The sequence below is a fragment of the Hippocampus bargibanti genome, linkage group LG04 (genome assembly GCF_051943395.1).
Source record: "Hippocampus bargibanti isolate YZ-2025 linkage group LG04, ASM5194339v1, whole genome shotgun sequence".
NCBI classification, from domain to species: domain Eukaryota; kingdom Metazoa; phylum Chordata; class Actinopteri; order Syngnathiformes; family Syngnathidae; genus Hippocampus; species Hippocampus bargibanti.
In genome coordinates, this window is record NC_142737.1 from 2,271,196 (window position 1) to 2,286,576 (window position 15,381).

At 39.8% G+C, this 15,381-nt stretch overlaps 1 protein-coding gene across 3 annotated transcripts; it reads right to left on the minus strand.

Moving 5' to 3' along the window:
- Positions 1-1,751: 1,751 nt before the first annotated feature.
- krt1-c5 (keratin, type 1, gene c5) lies at positions 1,752-13,881 on the minus strand. 3 transcript variants are annotated; one of them, XM_088993512.1, is made up of 9 exons: positions 13,756-13,881; positions 12,238-12,634; positions 11,393-11,475; positions 9,863-10,019; positions 8,400-8,564; positions 8,208-8,333; positions 4,482-4,699; positions 4,369-4,397; positions 1,752-3,268 (listed from the first exon to the last, which is right to left on the minus strand). In XM_088993512.1, the coding sequence occupies exons 2-9, from the start codon at positions 12,628-12,630 to the stop codon at positions 3,156-3,158; spliced, it is 1,284 nt and encodes a 427-aa protein (XP_088849638.1). In that variant the 5' UTR covers positions 12,631-12,634; positions 13,756-13,881; the 3' UTR covers positions 1,752-3,155. The 3 variants fall into 3 exon arrangements, with proteins under 3 accessions (XP_088849638.1, XP_088849637.1, XP_088849640.1); XM_088993511.1 differs by having other exon boundaries at positions 1,752-3,271; XM_088993514.1 differs by lacking the exon at positions 4,369-4,397 and having other exon boundaries at positions 1,752-3,271.
- Positions 13,882-15,381: the final 1,500 nt, after the last annotated feature.

Genomic DNA, 15,381 nt, shown 5'->3' on the forward strand with positions numbered 1-15,381 from the left:
AAATTATGTAGCTATTAGGCTGGGTTAATGTACGTACGCTACAGTGACCTATATTCCACTGTGATTGTTTCTGTCCAGTGAACCAAGCGCACTCTGTACTCGCAGTCGTATATCATTGCATTTTTGTGAAGTACATGATGGTTTTTGGTGGGATTTTCCAAGATATGCAGCTTATGATGACGTATTACACGTTTACCTCCATGCTGGTTCTTGAAATTTCCGAATATAACGAGAAACGGGGAAAAAAATTGATTGAAAATTACGCTCTTTTTGCTAACACTACAGTTTATAAAGGTAAAATGTATTTTTATAACTCATAGAAGTAGTAGAATATATTTTTTTCCTCCATAACTCCTAATTTCCAAGCAAAAATAAGCATAAGCATATATATTTCTAGAGCTTACAAATTTCTTTCCTAGTATTCCGTGACAGTCATTTTTGATTTCTGACGAAAATCTGCCTGCATTCGATCGTTGATATTTGCCAATCTGTCGTTTATATTTCGCTTTAGACATCAAATACAAAAGAATACAGAAAAGCTTTCCAATGGTACAATTCTCGTTAAGATCTACCAAAAATTAAGAAAGTGATGATAGTTTAAACTGTAATAAAGAACTCGGTCACAGATTTTCAGTGTTTTAACTGTGTAATTAATGGCAGAAAATCCCCTCATATTTCGAAAATAAAAAAATCCATCATTTCCTTATTATTTGTCATAGAACAATAATCTATACATCATTTGAAAGCTATTTAAATGCAATTTAATATGGTATTAGAACAAGTGTGATTAATTATTATTGAAAAATGTTGTCACATCCCTAGTTAATCTTAGCTAAACTACCGCTAACAGGTACCTAATAACGTAGCAACCATTTTATTTTGATATTAAAAGTAATCTGCTCTAATAAGCCACCAATATCTCAAGTTAGAGTGTTTAATCGCTACACCTCACCTTTTTTTGTAATAAGTTACCTTTTATGATTATTTTGTCCGAATGCCAAAAGCTAACCTGAAATCGATGACCATCGAAGCTCGTCACTTGGTTGAGAATAGAGGATCACCCCTCTGCTCCAGTCGTCTGTCTGCTACGTATTTTTGGCCTTTATTTAGTTAATAAGATAGAATTGAACGATATTAAATGATATTAGAAATTATTTCATCTCTGAGACTGCTTTTGAAATTACAGCCTACCGAGGAATAAACCTCAATGTATCACATTTAGGAACCATCGGGGGAGAGCGTTATATTCAATAATCCCATCTCAAAACCCGCTTATTTAAAATTGCATTTTCTGTGTAGCTCTTTCTCTTGTTTCTATTCATAATTGTATTTTATTTATTGTATTCTATTTGTGATTGTATTTTATTTATTGTAGTACCTATGCTTGTCTGTGACTGTAAAGTGTCCTTGAGAGCTTTAAAAGGCGCTTAAAATTATTATTATTATTATTAATATGTCTTTCAAATGTGGCTTGCATATGGAAAAAAGATTAGCATGCTAAATGTAAGTTAAATGTTTTTAAAAGTAATGTCTCACCTAACATTAGATAAAATCCTTTTTTGGGGGGGAGTAATGATTGTCTCCACTATGTGGCGGTATACTGCTAGCTAATAGAAATAAAGTACAATGAAAGTATCATTTAAAAAATGATTTTCATGTAACATTTGGTGAAACTGAGTCTGCTAAATAAGGAAATACACCGATATTTGAGCATAACATAAAGTACATCTTTACATTTTATTTGTATTCTGGTTCCCTTCAATATTCTAAAAAAATGCCTAGTAGGTTGAGTAAGTCATTGTTCATTTGCCTTTATTTTAGCGGAAGCCAAACAAGACCAAAACATGTATATGCGTAATAAATTATGTAGTTATTTTGTTACACAGATGAATTTATTACTTGTTTAAAAAGCAAAAAAAGATATGAAAAAATGATTTTGAAAAAAACACACCATGTTAAATTGCAATTACAATATCGGGGGTGTAGGATCACGAGTACAGTGATACCTTGGCTTACAAACTTAATTGGTTCCCAGAGTATTTAAGTCAAAGTCCGCTTTATTGTCAAACATGCTAATATGCATGACATACAGCACAGATGGAATTACTGTCCTCTCGGACCCAGCATGCAAGGCACTTATAATGACTTAAACATACTAAACATGAAAGCGCCAAAAATTAATTTCCCATAGGAAACCATTAAAATGAGAATAATCCATTCCCAGGTCCCCATAAAACATCATTTTCTACTTTCTAATTTTCTAAGCCTTAAAACTACACAAAGTATGCCTTATTTCATGTATAATAAATGTGCTATGGTATTATAATTAAAGAAATAAACTGTACTGTATAATAAAATAGTTTTATGTACCTTTGTGAGTGTCGTTGATGGCTTGATGGAATGGAGTGGCCGGTTTCATCACCATTAAACACTTGATGAATGTGATCTTGAGGAATGATCCCTTGTAGGTGCTTTCTCTGTGATAATTTTATCTAGTTCCTCATCAATTGTGTTCTGTTTCGCTGGGTTGATAGCTGTTTGCATCAAGGGTACAGATGGCTTGTGCGGGTTGTTTGTGGAGCCTGATTAATGGGATATTTTAACCTTGCAGTCTACACTGCCTTTGAACTATCAAAGTTGACACTTTCTCACTGTCGTCTGCCTGTCTCTTTAATGTTTAAACCACCTCCCCTCACTGCTGCTTTCTTGACCAATCACATGGCTTTAACCGAAGATTGGGGGTGGGAAATATAGGACAAAAACAGTCGGCTGCCATTTTGTTGTTAGAAGATCGTTCGCGAAAGATACATCACTCATTGAGGCAGCTCCGTGTACGAAAAAAATTCATATGCCAAGGAAAAGTTTGTGTGACAAGGTAAAATTGTTATAAATTTAACGTTCGTAAACTGAAAAATTCGTAAGCCAAGGGGTTCGTAAACCGAGGTATCACTGTAGTTAATTTTTCTAAAGCTTAAATGTCTGTTAACAGGATGCAAAGAAAATTAAAATAGGATTTGACGCCCCATTCCTCACTTCTTGGCTTTAATTATTATTACATAATATTCAATTGCAGTTTCCCTCGTACGTCAGAAGGCACAACCCTTTTGGGAAAGGTACATTCCCACCAAATAAGGTTTTCTTGGGTGCTCTTTTGCTCATTTTTTACGCTCCTCAATCTGCTCCACTTTGCTGGACTCGTCCACCACTTTTCCGTTGATCATCGTCTGGGTGACCACCTTGACGATCTTCCGAGTGCGTACATCGGGTTCTTCTAAGAGAAGGTGAAACAACATAGTTACGGTAGCTTGAATCGTTTTGTCTTTTAATTTGAACTTCAGTTTAGTCATGTATCAAATCAGTTTTCCCCATTGAAAGTATCATCCAGCCCCACTCCGAATGTTTTTGTAATAGCACTGATGTTAGCGCTTTGTTCCAGCTTCAGCTGTTGTTAAAGCGCTATATAAACCAATATGTATGTACAGTGAGACCTCAACTTACGAACTTAATTGGTTCGAACTTAATTGGTTCCCAGACAGAGTATGTAAGTCGAAAAGTGTGTATCTCAAAAAAAAAATTCCCATAGGAAACCATTAAAATGGGAATAATCCGTTTCCATAAAATATACTTTTCAACTAAATAAGCCTTAAAACTACACACAACATACCTTATTCTATGTATAATAAATGTATTGTATTGTAATGAAAGAAAAACACTGCATTGTATCATAAAGACCATTTGTGATGGTCATTTATGGCTTGTTGGGATGGCGTTGGGGGTAGAAGGTCAAAGGGAATTGCTGTTTGGAAAGAGGCGCATTACATGACGACTGTAATTAAATAAATAAACTGTGCTGTAAAATAAAGTTTTATTGACCTTTTTGATGGTTGTTTATGGCTTATGGAAGGAGAGTCACCTTCCATAAGGACTGTTGATAACTTAACCTCTGGTGCTGTTCGGTCGTGTGCTTCCGCCGAAGATCACTCCGCCAGCCGTGGTGCGTGTGTATTATGAAAATAGTGCTTATTATAAGGTTTAATTTTCATAAATTTGACGTTTGTAAGACAAAAAGTTTGTAAGTTGAGGTCTCACTGTACAGTATTGCATTGTATTTTGGACAGCCACCCTCATTTCAAGATCAAATAACTCCAGACCCATATAACTTAGGAATTAATATTTTTTTTCTAAGGAGTCTAAGGTTTCTAACGCTGTGTTGAATGTTTATGTCGTCCTAAAACTCAATATTCCATGGATCCTGGTATTCAAGTGATAGTGACAAAAACCCTGGCACGAGAGGTGACACGTTTTTACACATCATCTGGCAGTCAATGCAATTATTTTAATACTACATTTCTGAAATGTGGCACTCACTTTTAGGAGGGGTGACAATTTCTTTCACCCTGCAGGACAAGATTCACAATCAGAACCATTTTTGTTTTCATTTTCCATCTCCCTCACGACGATCCATTGAAAAGTGACCTTACATTTCTTCTCCTTCCAGCAGTTTCCTATAGGTGGCGATCTCCATCTCCAAGTTCTGCTTGATGCGCAGCAGCTGCTCGTAGTCGGTCTTATGGCGCTGCATATCCAGGCGCAGCTGCGACAGCTCGTCCTCCAGCTGCGCCAGTGCCGCCTGCAGGCGCTCCATTTCCACCAAGTACTTGTGGCCCGTTTCTGCAAGGTTGCCCTCCAGCACGTCCACCTGGGAAACGCACGATACAGGTATTGTTCCTTTCTTGCTACTCACCGCTCATGATGTGTACTTGCCACAAGATGGAGGCAAAGCAATTGAAATTAGTGATGAGCAAGTGAAGCTTCATGAAGCACTTGTGATAGTTTTTGACTGCTCTAGATGGCATTCTTGGTTTAAAGATATAGTGGATAATAATATAATACAGTAAAGTCTCGTTATATCGATATCGGATATATCGATAGTCCCGGTTATATCGATACTATTTCTATGCACGCACGGAGAAAATTACATGCAAACAGGGTCGGATATATCGATAGTCCCGGTTATATCGATATTTTTTTGGACTCCCTTGAATATCGATATAACGAGACTTTACTGTAATAATAATAATAATAATAATACATTTTATTTACAAGCGCCTTTCAATACTCTCAAGGTCACTTTACAGTCACAGGATAGGTTTTTCTGTGGGTGAGCAGCGGCCGCCACATGCACCAGAGTTCACTCAACCCAGAAGTAACTCAAATAGATAGAAAGCTAGCTAGCTAATTGTGGAAGTAGCAATAATAACACATTTGATTTATAAGCACTTTTCAAAACTCTCAAGGTCACTTTACAGTCACAGGATAAGTTTTTCACTCAACCCGGAACTCATTCACTGCCAGGACACAAAAATGTGTCCACTTCATTTCCAGGGTTTTTGTCATTGTCACAGAATATTGGGTTTTTGGACTACATAAACATTCAATATAGCGTAAAGAACTTTAGATTACCTTCTATCATCAGACAAAAACGAGTTAATTCCTAAATTGTATGGGTCTGGAGTTATCTGATCTTGAAATGCGGGCAGCTGTACAAAATACAATCTGTTCCAACCAAACGGTCGTAAATCGAAATGGTCGTAAGTCGAAATCTATTCAAAATGTTGAATAGAGACTCAGAGGCTAAATGACATGCAAACTCCCCCCCCCCCCCCCCCCCCCTCTAGTGCCATCACCCGGTCGATTGCGGTGCGAGGGTGAGATGCTGGCTGCCTGGCCAAAATTATCCTACGCGTTGCCGGCCTGCTAGCCCGTTGCGGTGCCAGGCGTAGAATTAAAATAAATTAAAAAATAGGGTCTTGAGGTCATGGTCATAAGGGTGGTCGTAAGTCGAGCTGGTTGTAAGTCGGATGTTACCTGTACATACATATTAGGTTATGTAGCGCTTTGACAACAGCTGAAGCTGCAGGAAATCGCTAATATGGATGAAAGGCAAAAGCTTCCCCCTTGTGAAAGGGAAAAAAACATTGCCAGAGGTCTGACCAGCGCTTTATTGGCACCCAAGCATGAAAAAACAAAACCCGAACAAATTTGGGAATGCCGCTCCACGCTTTTCAATTCCCAAATAAATTCGGCAGCGAATGAGTTAAATACATTTCCTTTCTACTAACGTTCATATTCAAACTTAGAGCACCATCTGGAGGAGTCAAAAAAATCACAAGTGCTTCATGAAGCTTCATTTTCTTATCACTACTTGAAACAGAATGGTTCCAAAACCAACATAAATCGACACAAACAAACCACTGATGATCTCCTTAGCCAGATAATATTATCAATGTTTATCATCCTGCTTCAATGGGCACTGTCTCACTTTGACCGTGTTCACGCCCACAACGGCGCAAAAACACTTTTTAAGTCATTCATACTATGGGTTTGCTAAAATAGCAAAACTTAGCATAGTCAACAAATATGGTCTGTTAGTCACTGTGAATGTACACCAGGCGACCTCTCAGTAAACAGACACGGCACCAACTGCCAAAACGATGATATCTTTATTGTGATTCATATGATTCACGTATGTGTGTTGAGCAAACAGCAATCATCGCATGCATACTCAAATTGTTTGCGAGCTGCGTATGTCACCGGACGCCTTCGTAACTGTCGTGTCGCGGAGATTGATTACAGCACAATGAATGTCACTAGCTGGGTATATTTTATGCCGCTACAAAAACAAAGTCTTGAGAGCTTGAAAAAAAAAAATGGCACTATTTTATTTACTTAACCCATTCACTGCCAGACGATGTGCAAAAAAAAATTGTCCACTCCAGTGCCAGGGTTTTTGCCATTTTCCCTCAAATTAGAGGGCCCACAGAATACAAGTAACATCCGACTTACGACCGAGTTCCGTTCCGACCAAATGGTCGTAAGTCGAAATCCATTCAAAATGTTGAATAGAGACTCGGAGGCTGCATGACATGGGTATGTATGGGTCTAGAGGTCACGGTCGTAAGTACGGTCGGTCGTAAGTCGAGTTGGTCGTAAGTCGGATGTTACCCGAGTTTTAGGACTATATAAACATTCAGTGCAGTGTAAGAAACCTTAGACTCCCTTCTTTCATCAGAAAAAGAGTTAATTCCTAAATTATATGGATCCGGAGTTGTATGAGCTTGAAATGGGGGCGGCTGTACATAAGGCAAAAACTGCCCCCTCGTGCAAGGGAAAAAAAAAAACATTGCCAGAGGTCTGACCAAGACTTTATCAGAACCCAAGCTGAAAAAAAACCCACAAAAACAAAACCTGAACGTCATATTTTCAGTTAATTGCTAAAATTTATGGTTCTGGAGTTGTATGAGCTTGAAACTGTACAAAATGCAATACTGTAACAATGTGCTAATATGGACAAAAGGCAAATGCTGCCCCCTTGTGGAAGGGAAAAATATTGCCAAAGGTCAGACCAGCACTTTATCGGCACCCCGTCACCCCAGGAAAAAAAAACGAACGTCATATTTTCAGTTAATTGCTACATTTTATGGTTCTGGAGTTATATGAGCTTGAAATGGGGGTGATTGTACAAAATGCAATACAATACATTTTGGTTTATATTGCGCTTTAATAAACGCTTTTATGCCATAGGTCTGACCTGCGCTTTATCGGCAGCTAGTGGCTATTAGCTATCTATTTGCTAGCTAGCTTGCTATCTATTTGAGTTACTTCCGGGTTGAGTCAACGCGGGCTCATGTTGCTATTTATTAGCTATCTACCTAGCTAGCTAGCTATTTTCTATCTATTATCTAGCTAGCTAGATAGCTATTAGCTATCTATTCGCTAGCTGTTAACTATCTATTCGCTAGCTAATAGCTATCTATTTGCTGGCTATACTGTGATTGTAAAGTGTCATTGAGAGTTACAAGGCGCTTAGAAATGAAATGTTTTATTATTATTATTATTATTATTATTATCATTATATATCTATTCGCTAGCTATTAGCTATCTATTAGCTAGTGAGCTATTTTTCTATCTATTTGAGTTACTTCCGGGTTGAGTGAACGCTGGCGTGTGTAGCTGCCACTGCTCACCCACAGAAAAAATGATCCTGTGACTGTCAAGTGACCTTGAGAGTTTTGAAAAGCGCTTAGAAATCAAATGTATTATTATTATTATTATTATTATTATTATGAATTGTTCAAAAAGGGGTTCAAATCACAGCGTTACAATGTGATTTTGTTAAAAGCGGGTGCGTTAGCGCTGACGCTTACCTGCTTGCGGAGGCTGTCCATCTCCACCTCGAGCACCTGCAGGAAACGTCGTCGCTCGCTCAGCTCACTTTGGGCGCAACGGAGTGCCTCGTTGTTCTCCTTCACCTCCGACTGCACTGCATCCAGCTACCCACACACACCGCATTACCACCGAACCGTGATTATCATAGAGAGCGCTGAATAGCCACTGACCTTCTTGAGATACCAAGCCTCGGCCTCCTCCTTGTTCTTGCGTGCGATGCCCTCGTACTGAACTCTGAGCTCGGCCATGACGGCACCCAAATCTGGGCCTTGAGCGGCGTCCACCTCCACGTTGACTTGCTCGTTAGCCAGGCGGAGCTTCAGGGAGCTTTTCTCCTAGATAGATAAGATAATTGATGAGGAACTAGATAAAATTATCACAGAGAAAGCACCTACAAGGGATCATTCCTCAAGATGGTGAAAGAAGAAGGTTACGTTCCTCATCAAATACAGTTAAATATGTTTATATATCTATCAGCCGAGCTATCTGTTGGCTATCTATTAGCTATCTACTAGCTGGCTAGCTAGCTTTCTATTTACTTCCGGGTTGAGTGAACACTGGCGCGTGTGGCTGCCGCTGCTCACCCACAGAAAAACTGATCCTGTGACTGTAAAGTGACCTTGAGAGTTTTAAAAGGCTGGCTACCTAGCTAGCCATCTACTTGCTATCTATTTGCTATCTAATCACTATCTGACTAAATAGCTATCTGGCTACCTAGCTAGCTATCTATTCGCTATCTAACTATCTATTTAGCTATCTATTAGTTATCAATTAGGTAGCTTGCTAACTTTCTATCTGTCCGAGTTACTTCTGGGTGTAGTGAACGCTGCCGCGTGTGGCTGCCGCTGCTCACGCACAGAAAAAGTGATCCTGTGACTGTAAAGTGACCTTGAGAGCTTTGAAAGGCGCTTAGAAATGAAATGGATGATGATGATGATGAACATTTTCATTTGCAAAACATTTTTTAAGGGACTTAATATCTATAACTATCACATTAAGCAGTACTTGAGCCTGATTGCCTCTCAGTTATTGTCGCATTGTGTTTCTACTCTCTCTTTTTGAAGGTGTGGCTGTGCATATTTGATGTTTTTGTATCGTCACTGTCCAAACACTGCAGCTGCGTCACCGATAGCAAAACCAAACACGAGACGAGTCTTTTACAACCACCATCACCATAGCTGCACCAATCATCCTTCTTTTAAAGTCCTTCTAATGTACTTTATGGGGTCTTATGGATGACAAAGGCGAAAAGAAAATATGTAGTAGCGCACTGGGAAAACTCTCAAATCACTTCTTCCCATTGAAATAAATGGAAATTCCATTAATGCGTTCAAATGCGAGAGATCAAAGTTTATTTTGCATATAGATTTTTTTTAAAGTACAGGTAACATCCGACTTACGACCGGCTCGACTTACGACCACGAACTCCAGACCCTATTTTTAACATTTTAAGAGGGATAGCTAGCCTCAATTCAACATTTTGAATGGATTTCGAGTTAGGACCATTTTGACTTACGACCATTTGGTCGGAACGGAACTCGGTCATAAGTCAGATGTTACCTATAGAGAAAATCCACGCATCATGATTTCTGGAAAAGTACTGGAAGATTGAAAACCAATTTCAAAGCCTTACCTCATCGTGGTTCTTCTTGAGGAAGTAGAGCTCTTCCTTAAGACTGTCCAGGTCCCCTCTCAGCATGGATATGATCTGGTCGTGGTCGGACTTGGCTCGTCTCAGGGCCTGGCAGTCGCGCTCGACGGACTGACACAAGGCTGCTTCCGCCTCCCACCTGGGCCAACAGAAATATCCCCAAATAGTATTACAGTACTATACTTGAAGAAACTATATATATATATATATATATATATATATATATACATACAGTGAGACCTCAACTTACAAACACCTCAACTTACAAACTTTTTGTCTTACAAACGTCAAATTTATGAAAATTAAACCTTATAATAAGCACTATTTTCATAATACACACCCACCACGGCTGGCGGAGTGATCTTCGGCGGAAGCACACGACCGAACAGCACCAGAGGTTAAGTTATCAACAGTCCTTATGGAAGGCGACTCTCCTTCCATAAGCCATCACGACCATCAAAAAGGTAAATAAAACTTTATTTTACAACACAGTTTAATTTAATTTAATTACAGTCATCATGTAATGCGCCTCTCTTTCCAAACAGCAATTCCCTTTGACCTTCGACCTCCAACGCCAAGTGACTTTATGATACAATGCAGTGTATTTCTTTCATTACAATAAAATAGCACATTTATTATACATAGAATGAGGTATGTTGTGTGTAGTTTTAAGGCTCATTTAGTTGAAAAGTATATTTTATGGAAACCCAGGAACGGATTATTCCCATTTTAATGGTTTCCTATGGGAATTATTTTTTTGAGATACACACTTTTCACCTTACACACTCTGTCTGGGAACCAATTAAGTTCGTAAGTTGAGGTCTCACTGTATATATATATATATATATACAGTAAAGTCTCGTTATATCGATATTCAAGGGAGTCCGAAAAAATATCGATATAACCGGGACTATCGATATATCCGACCCTGTTTGCATGTAATTTTCTCCGTGCGTGCATAGAAATAGTATCGATATAACCGGGACTATCGTTATATCCGATATCGATATAACGAGACTTTACTGTATATATATATATATATATATATATATATATATATATATATAATATTTCCTGTATAGAATAGTTGTTCATGTTCCACTGTGAGACTAATAAAGGCATATCCAATCCAATCCAATCCAATGTTAAGCTTTGTTACAGCTTCAGCTGTTGTTAAAGCGCTATATAAATCAATATGTATTGCATTGTAATATAAAACATTTCAAACCCCTGTAATTTCTTTAAAATGGCTGACCAATTTCCCGTACGATTTCACTCATCCTTCCTTAAAAAATATGCTATGTTCTGCTGAACGTCATGGCAACTGAAGCCTTAACACGATAGGCGGCAGAGAGACCTGCCCAAGGGTGCACACTGAATGGAATGTCTCAAATGGACGCACTCGACCACCGTCATTTCGCACGTTGGCGGAAAATCCATTAAATCAAATGTCATGGCAGTCTGGCGCTCTCGTGTGAAAACGAAAACTGCATGGATGTTTGTGGATCTCACTTGACTCTGAAGTCGTCGGCCGCCAGCTTGGCGTTGTCGATCTCCAGCATGATGCGGGCATTCTCTAGGGTCCTCTTGCGCACCTAAGAAAATCCACATCGCGAAGTGAAAAACATATTTTTTTGTAAGAATCTGGATTTGGAAGAGGGGAGGTACTGTAGATCGGTAGATATCGGGAGATCGGAAGTTTGTCACATGGGTAACTCAGTCTTGGTAGATTGATGGGTATCTAGTTCGAGGGGTAAGTACATAGGTAATCACCACTGGCGCACCAAGGCCTTTGCTGGCCTAAAAATATCTGAATCACGGACTAATGTGAATTATATTTTGTCCATGAATTCTTCTAAAATAATTCCAAATTGTCTTTCAGCTTCCTTTCATGATTTTTTTCCTTGTTGCGCTGCTCCCAGACGTGTGTTTTCGTAGTTGGTAGGGAGATAGGTCAGTTGGTAGCTGTCTAGCAGGTAGCTATCTGGGTCAGCCATTTGTTAGCTTTCTCGGGGGAGTGATTAAATACAGTAAAGTCTCGTTATATCGATATTCAAGGGAGTCCGAAAAAATATCGATATAACCGGGACTATCGATATATCCAACCCTGTTTGCATGTAATTTTCTCCGTGCGTGCATAGAAATAGTATCGATATAACCGGGACTATCGATATATCCGATATCGATATAACGAGACTTTACTGTATTTCTGTGGGTATGGGTATAGATTGTTAGTAGCTAGATTCATCGTGAATTCGTAGCTGGATCGATCAGTTTCAAGGTTGCGAGACTAGAAGATATCGATAGTTATGTTTTGTCCCCTATCGTGTTGCTTTTGCAGCATCCAAGTATCTGACCTCCTGCCCGATGGCATGCGCCTGAGCCATCATGTTGTCAACGTCGTGTCCCTTCGGTTGCCTCTCCACCATCAGCTGTTTGATCTTCAGCTCCAGCTCGGCATTGGACTTCTCCAAGGAGCGCACCTTGTCCAGGTAGTTAGCCAGACGGTCATTCAGACCCCGCATGGTCTCCTTCTCGCTGGCCCCAGCCCTCAGTCCGTTCAGGGATAGGCCGGTGGCCAGCAAGTGGAGCCCGTTGCCCACCGACAGGGAGCGCGACAACGATAGGGTGCCGGCCGTGGATGCGGAAGGTCTGGAGCGCGCCACGCCCCGGGCGCCGTCCCTCATTGACATGCTGGAAAAGGAAGGTTGGCGTGCAGAGTAGCTACGTACTGATAGCGTTGACGCCATCCTCCTGCCATTTTTGCACAAACAGAACACGCTCATATTGTGGCTGACTCTCGCTTTGAATTGCTCATTTGAAACCCGACCTAGCTTGAAACCGTCATTTGAACTCGAACAGAAAACTCCAACCCAGGCTAGAAACATCAACTTCAAAACTAATACAATTAAAATCTTGAAACCCAAACCTATCTTAGAAACCCTAAACCCTATGGTTTGAGGAGCCCGCAGATCGCCAATGCGTATTTGGAACTGTCGCGGCTTGGAATTGAAGCGGATTTACGTGGGACAGGAGATGTGAGTCAATGGATGCTACAGCTTTGTGTTTGCTTTCAACATTTAGCTTGTAGCTGACGTGCACATTCATTCCGCCATGACGTCCCTGATGAAAACGTCCACTGGTGAAAAGGATGCTTTGATCCTCTCCCTTTTCATCAATCACTGCTTCATACAACAAAGTGGGTGCAGAAAGTAATAATAATAATAATAATAATAATAATAATACAGTAAAGTCTCGTTATATCTATATTCGAGGGAGTCCGAAAAAATATCGATATAACCGGGACTATCGATATATGCGACCCTGTTTGCATGTAATTTTCTCCGTGCGTGCATAGAAATAGTATCGATATAACCGGGACTATCGATATATCCGATATCGATATAACGAGACTTTACTGTAATTATAATGATAATAATAATAATAATAATAATAAATACATTTCATTTCTAAGCGCCTTTCAAAACTCTCAAGGTCACTTTACAGTCACAGGATAATTTTTTCTGTGGGTGAGCAGCGGCAGCCACACGCGCCAGCGTTCACTCAAACAAAACTAAAACAAAGTAAAACAAAACAACTTTTAAATATGATAACTTCTTATTCTCCATCACTAGATTAACACAAGTCTGCAAACGCTAACTTCCTCGATTGAAATCCTAATCCTGGTTCAAAACTCTTATCCCGTCTTGAAACATTTCAACTTCAACATTTGCCCCTAGACCCCATTTTTGAACTCGAAATTGTCTTAAAACTATTTTCAACACTTAGTTTCAATATTTTGGAATCATCGTGAATGCAAATTCAACTTGTACCATTTAATAATCACATTATTCTGATCCATTTCTCAGACTTACGTGATTGCTGGCGCAGCGAATCTGCTGACGTTTTCCCAAAAGTGTCCTGTTCGTGGGAACCGGGTGCTGTGCAGGTGAGCGTGGCTGCACGGAATCGCCTCTCGGTCCCTTTGGGTGGAGACGATGAGGACGAGTAGTTGGTCACGGGGAGTAACGGGAGGAGGAGGTGGCAATATGACACCGTAGTTGTGAAAAAAAAGTTGCTTACCTTAACGCAACCTCGGCAAAGGGTCATTATATTATAAAATTTAACGCACATTCCCCCCATTTCTCTTGCAAGCTATCTAGCTAGCTATCCATTAGCTGGCTGGCTATCTCAGCTATTTCAATTGTAGTTTTTTGTTTCTTTCTCATCAATTGTTTTCTGTTTAGCTGGGTTGATAGCTTTTTGCATCAAGTGTACAGATGACTTGTGCGGGTTATTTGTGGAGCCTGATTGATGGGATATTTTAACCTTGCAGTCTACACTTTTTTTAAACTATCAAAGTTGAAACAAGTCCAAATTTCACTGTTTTCTATCCATTTTGTCACTCTCTCTCTCTCTGTCGTCTGCTCACTGCTGCGTTCTTGACCAATCACGTGGCTTTAACCGAAGACTGGGGGCGGGGAATAGAAGACAAAAACAGTCGGTTGCCATTTTGTTGTTTGAAGAACGGGCTCGTTCGTGAATGACACATCACTCATTGAGGCAGCTCCGTGTACGAAAAAAAGTTTGTATGCCAAGGTAAGATTTTCATAAATTTAACGTTGGTAAACCGAAAAGTTCGGAAGCCGAGGGGTTCGTAAACCGAGGTATCACTGTATTTGTTATGTATTTTTTTTGTTTCCTTTCCTCTTCCTTTCATAACTGTGCTACTGTGTTACTTCCAGGTAGAGTGAACACTGGCGCGAATGTCCGCCGCTGCTCACCCGTACAAAAAAATCCCATGACTGTAAAGTGTCCTTGAGAGTTTTGAAAGGCGCTTAGAAATTAAATGTATTATTATTATTGTTGTTGTTGTTGTTGTTATTATGTGACTAAATGGTCAATTCCTCTTCCTCCCTCCACCTTTGTATGCCCCCCCACCTGCCCGTCTCAGCACGATGGGGGACAGAGCTTTCAGCTGCTCTGCCCCCAAACTCTGGAACTCACTTCCTCCCAACATTCGTAACATTGATTCTCTTCCTACCTTCAAATCCCATCTCAAAAGCCACCTATTTAAAATCGCATTTTCTGTGTAGCTCTTTCTCTTGTTTCTGTTTATAACTATATTTTATTTATTGTATTCTATTTGTGATTGTATTTTATGAATTATAGTACCTATGCTTGTCTGTGACTGTAAAGTGTCCTTGACAGCTTTGAAAGGCACTTAACCCGTCGACTCAATCCCGTTATTTCTGCCAGTTTCTGCAACGTCATGGCATCAGGGTTGTTGTCCTGTGCAAACTGGTTCTGCATCACCTGCTCCTCAAAGATACGCAGATGAGAATCGTGACTGGCGGGTTGCATGAACTGATGGAGACCGCTCGAATGACTGGCGGAAAGTCTTCTTTGACAACCAAAACAAGAGGTATACGGTAGTGATGGGAAAACAAAGTAATTGGGAGCTTCACAAAGCACTTTGGAGCTTCACGAAGCACTTTGGA

Bases quoted from the DNA above. Each gene is read 5' to 3' on its own strand.
- krt1-c5 (XM_088993511.1), bottom strand. From the start codon at position 12,630: ATGGCGTCAACGCTATCAGTACGTAGCTACTCTGCACGCCAACCTTCC. The intron at 11,476-12,237 runs GTCAGATACTTG...GGATTTTCTTAG, and splicing joins CGCATGCCATCGGGCAGGAG to GTGCGCAAGAGGACCCTAGA. The intron at 8,565-9,862 runs GTAAGGCTTTGA...TTATCTATCTAG, and splicing joins TCAAGAAGAACCACGATGAG to GAGAAAAGCTCCCTGAAGCT.